The following is a 5,111-nucleotide window of genomic DNA, read 5'->3' as shown; positions in this document are numbered from 1 at the left end:
CGTAAATCGTTTCGTCCTGGAAGCGACCTGGGGCGGACCCGGAGACAGTTTCCTAAAGGTATGGATATACACTATATAGAAATAGCTTATCTTCACACCGATGGTCTCATTTGCTGTTGTAGGTCACGCACAGACATCAGCAGAAACCAGAGACTTTTGCATATCCAGTTAAAAGTTCCTTGTAGCGGCTTTAAGTTCTTTGTCTTAACCAGTTTGCCATCACAGCAGCTCAGTTGTCAGGAGAAAATGTTGGCATTGTATGTTTCTGCAAACCTCACATACATTACATTTGTAGGTTTCGTACGAATCATATCAACGTTTCTAAAGTGACATAGTGAATGAGCTGACTTCGTCACAGGGAGGTGGAGGTGATGGTGGAAGGTGCGTCACGTAAGCGAGACACCTGCCAAGCTGCAGACCACAGAGCAGGTTGGAGACAAACCAACAACAGAACCACTTGTGTAGCGGGTCATCGCTGTGCTCCCAGCAGCTTCTTAGACACAAGACTCAGTTGCTTTTTTACCAAGAGTATGTAGACATATATTTACAGCTCATTCTATGATCAGGAGAACACAACAAGTAATATTTTCAGAGTATTTTACACTAAAGAAAACATAAATATTATCATATATTTAATTTCTGCCAGTGTATCCCCGTAAAGCTCACACACTGGTCCTTTAAGTGGTTGGTGAGGATTCTGTGTGTTCAGGTTCTCAGAGGGAGCTCACTGACACAGCCTGCACTGACACCTGCTGGAGATCTTGTGTAACATGATGTGAGCTAGTCTGGATGCAGATGCTCACTGTGCTGATTAAATCCTGGAGTATCTTCTGGGCCCAGATGTTCAGGAGTGATCTGATCGCATTGGATCTTATTTATTATTCATTTATTTGGATCCCCATCAGCCACTACCGAGCTGGCAACTACTTTTTTTTTTTTTGGCAACTACTCTTCCTGGGTCAACACAAGCAAACATGACATCATGTTGTAAAACAAATATATAATTAAAAAACCAAGGCAGACAGGATCAGAGTACAATAAAAAGACAGGAAAACATTAATCAAAAGCAAACAAACAAACCAAACCAATAAATTAAGCACAATAAAACTAATAATGACAATAAATACAACAATGACAAAAATATCCTCACTAGATCTAAATTGTCAAAAAAACAACAACAATGATTTTACAGCTCAAAGGTAACAGTAGTGCTGCTGAAAACAGCATCTACTGTGACTGAGAGAATGAAAAGACCAGGAGAGTTTCACATTAATGTTCATACAGTCAGATATTATCATGAGATGGGCTGGTGTCCTGTGACATCATGTATTTCTTTAACCTCTTTGCAAAAACAGCCACACTTGTCACATGTGTGTTGTCTGGATCAGTTCTTGAAAATGAGTTTTTCAACAGGAAAATAAGATTTCTGTGTTTCTGGAGTCACATTAGATCGGTGGATCCTCACTTGTCTGGCCACAGAGTCAGTCATTAGTTCAAGGTCCACACAGTTTAATATTTTTAGCTTCATACTTGCATTTGGCCATGTCGTCAAGCTGGTTAGCTGTCTCTGTCAAGTAGCTGTCTGCTAGTTTCTTACTCTACAGCAGGAAACAGTGCTTCAAACGTGCCAGAAATCACTGTACTTCAGAATAAAGTGCTTCTTTTACAAACTTGACACATAAGCGAGTCACTTGTGCTCCATTCAGAGTGGACCTGCGACCCACCAGTTGGGAACCACTGCATTAGATCATGTAATCACAGTCTTGGTTTTGGCTTAAACCTTCAGTGGAACGTTTTAGTAGGATGAGGATACTCTGATGCAAAATAACATTTGCAGAAAAAGACTCCGGCACATTGTGTAACCTGCAAAAATAATGATTTTAATGCTGCAAACCCTGATGCCTGATGATAAAGGTCAACATTGCAGCAGCATTAAAATCCTTATTTCTGCAAGTTACACAGTGTGCAGGAGTCTTTTCTACACGTTTTATTCTTCTCGTCCCTCCCCTACGCACCTGTTTGAAAACAGATGTGGGAAGTATTCCTTCGTTTAGGGGCATTACAGTGACTGAAACAAATGTCAAATCTGCCCTCACCTGCAGGAGTGATGATTGTGACAGCATTTCATTAAACATAATTCAGCATTTACAAGTGTGTATAAATATGTGTCTGAAGCCCTTCTTGTGTCCGTGGAAAACATCCTCAGGGAAACACTGTGGTTTGGAAATTTGCCTGTGTGTGAACCCTGTATGACTCTTTTTAATGTCAGTGGTGATGTAGATTATTTTATTTTTTCTTCATGTCTGAAGCTTCCAGTAGGATACGGAAATAAAATGAAAAAATATTGCCTCCTGGACGACTATAAGGAACGTTTCATGATATGTTTCTGCTCGCTGACAAACAGAGTCTATGTTTATGTCCACTGATGAAACATTTGAGGTAGAAACATTTTTGCTCTGGACTGAGGATAAAAACAGGCTCTTACTGTGATATATGCACTTAATTTATTCTCCTACTGATTACCTTCTTGTCTTGAGCCCCTGTGGTTTCTGTACACAGTGTCTGTTCGTATATACAGAACACAAAGATTACCTTCTCTTGGCTGATGTTCACTCATTCTTGCTGCGTCTGCCGCTGTCTGTTTTTTCCCCTCGAAACAATGACTGACCACAGAGGCCCGCTCCATTGACGCAGGCATCTCTATTCAGACCGAAGTGGCCTGTGCCCCCATTACAGGTACCTGAGCAGGCCGAGTCGCCCGCATCATCAGGGTGATGTCATCTTAATGGGACGAGAGTCCTGCTGGCTATAACCTCCTGCTCCCTTTTTGCTGTGCTCTTGTTGTGCTGGTGTGAGTTGATGGTATTTTGCCTGTGGATCAGTGGATGATTTGATGCTTTGGATGCTTTGTTTTTTCTGCTTCCTGTTTCTCTCTGCAGAGTTTTTTGGTATTTGTGGTGAAGTATTTCTACAGTGTTTCTTTATGTTGCTGCTTCCAATTAACCGACTCTCTGTGCTTCTCAAATCCCCTCCCGTCGTGCTCCAGTGTTTCCATAACTTCTGTCCGACTCATTTGTCCCTTCTGTCTCTCTGTCTCTTTTATTTTATATCCGCACCTTCAGGGATGAACGGGAAGAGCATCCTGTCTGCGATGGGCCGACACACGCCAGAGCACTCCAGTGTGATGAGCACAGCAGGCTCAGGAGCCACCACCTCCCCTTGTTCATCTCGCTCCTCCTCGCAGCGTTCAGGGACAGGGGCCCACACACCTGGGGGGCCCCACCGATCCCCCTGCACCCAGGTCAAAACCTCAGAGGGCAGCAGCAGCAATGCACTGACTCCCAACGCTGGTCCTGCCAGGTCGCCGGTGTCCCCCAAACTCTCATCAGGTGAGTTTAGAGACGCTGAGATGAGACTGGAAGAGATTAGTGTCAGTTGGAGATGGTGTTTCGGCTGATTCAATCTCATTTTAGTTTTATTCATAAAGCCTAATATCACATATCACAGTTTGTCTCAGAGGGCTTTACAACATCCAAATCCTCAGAGCGGACACTCCAAATAAACTTGACTGTCAGTGTATCAATTACTCGCCTGAATTGATGAAAACTCTCACGTGACCGTGGTCAACGGAGAATCCAAAAACAGGGGAAAATCTACCAGCCTGCCTCGAGTGTGTTATTTTGGGACTTTGGTGAATCCAAACTAACCAGAGCTGTCATGGACATTTTGACGGGCAGGTGCTCAAGTGGGAAAAAGGGCATCTCTTCTATAATTTTATTTTTGTTTCCACACATGAAGTGCTGGTGAAAAAAAAGTTTGCATGCAAAGTGCATCCTGCTGGGAGGTTTGTGTCTGCCAGCACCAGAGGGTTTCTTGAGGCCTCAGTACACACAGTACATTTGGTCCCAGCTTACAATACGAGGTGTCTTAAGATCTATACTATACACACCTCGCAGCTGCTACACATGCACACTGTCAATTTTTACATTTGTCCTTTATTCATAACAGCCAACAGCAAAGAAAACAATGTCACACTGTGCACACTGTAATGGTCTACAAAGTAAATAAACATCACAATCAGAAATCTACACACAAAGTTGAAAAATTCTGTTTTCTGAAAGGAAGTAGGAACAAAGGGAATAATCATGATAAACTGAAATTTCATTACAAAGGAAGTTCTTTTAATGATACGTTTTAAATGAAAATTTAAAAAAGGGGAAAAGAAGAAAGTAAAATTAAATAATAGCTGAACAAACAATATGCAGTTTAATTTCAGATATCTGATACACTTTTTTAAATGATATTAAACAACTTGTGTGCTTTTATTCCTTTTTATTTTAGGTACAATTCAAATTCATTTAATGAAAAAAGTTTTGTGGGATCTGGTATATAGTTACATTACAACATAGTTCATTATTTTAGTTTTGCAAGATACATTTTTAGCAAATGTAATATTGTCTCTAGAGACAGAGGCTGGAAGAGATGACACATTTTGTTTTATCTTATCTAGGGCTGCACGATATGGGATTTTTCGCCGATATTGTATATGCTGAAATATAACAACTCATTCGACCGATTACTGATACAGATATATCCACTTATTTCTCTCCTAATTTCAGTGACCATCACCAAGTCTCTTCTGTAGTGAATTAACATCATATTATACACACAGACTCTGATGGTGACGACCCACCAGCAGATGGAGACATGAAATACTGTTCAGTGTCTGTGATATTCAGTCATTGTGCTAAATAAGAAAAAGCATGTTGGCCGATTCTGATAGTTCATTTTAAAGCTGGTATTATCGTGCATCCCTAGTTTTATCCATTTGTGAATATCAAGCCAAAATGTAAAACCTTAACTCATGGAAGAGGACCTAACTTGTAATACAGATGTAAATGGCTCATGTTAAGGTCACCAGAACTCAGCAGTTCTCATTTCCAGGTGCTTATAAACTACACTGAACAAAAATATAAACGCAACACTTTTGTTTTTGCTCCCATTTTTCATGAGCTGAACTCAAAGATCTAAAACATTTTCTGTACACACAAAAGACCATTTCCCTCAAATATTGTTCACAAATCTGTCTAAATCTGTGTTAGTGAGCACTT

At 40.8% G+C, this 5,111-nt stretch overlaps 1 protein-coding gene across 1 annotated transcript in view; it reads left to right on the top strand.

The window, feature by feature from the left end:
- Positions 1–5,111, top strand: part of LOC126393333 (diacylglycerol kinase beta) — a 145,103-nt gene that overhangs the window by 26,936 nt on the left and 113,056 nt on the right. Inside the window, exon 4 of the mRNA XM_050049440.1 lies at positions 3,123–3,389. Coding sequence (XP_049905397.1) covers positions 3,123–3,389 — 267 coding nt within the window. The remainder of the gene's footprint in view (positions 1–3,122; positions 3,390–5,111) is intronic.

The sequence above is a fragment of the Epinephelus moara genome, chromosome 7, assembly GCF_006386435.1.
Source record: "Epinephelus moara isolate mb chromosome 7, YSFRI_EMoa_1.0, whole genome shotgun sequence".
NCBI classification, from domain to species: Eukaryota; Metazoa; Chordata; class Actinopteri; order Perciformes; family Serranidae; genus Epinephelus; species Epinephelus moara.
Note: the sequence above shows the minus strand (reverse complement) of the source record. Positions and strands in the feature narration are given on the sequence as shown.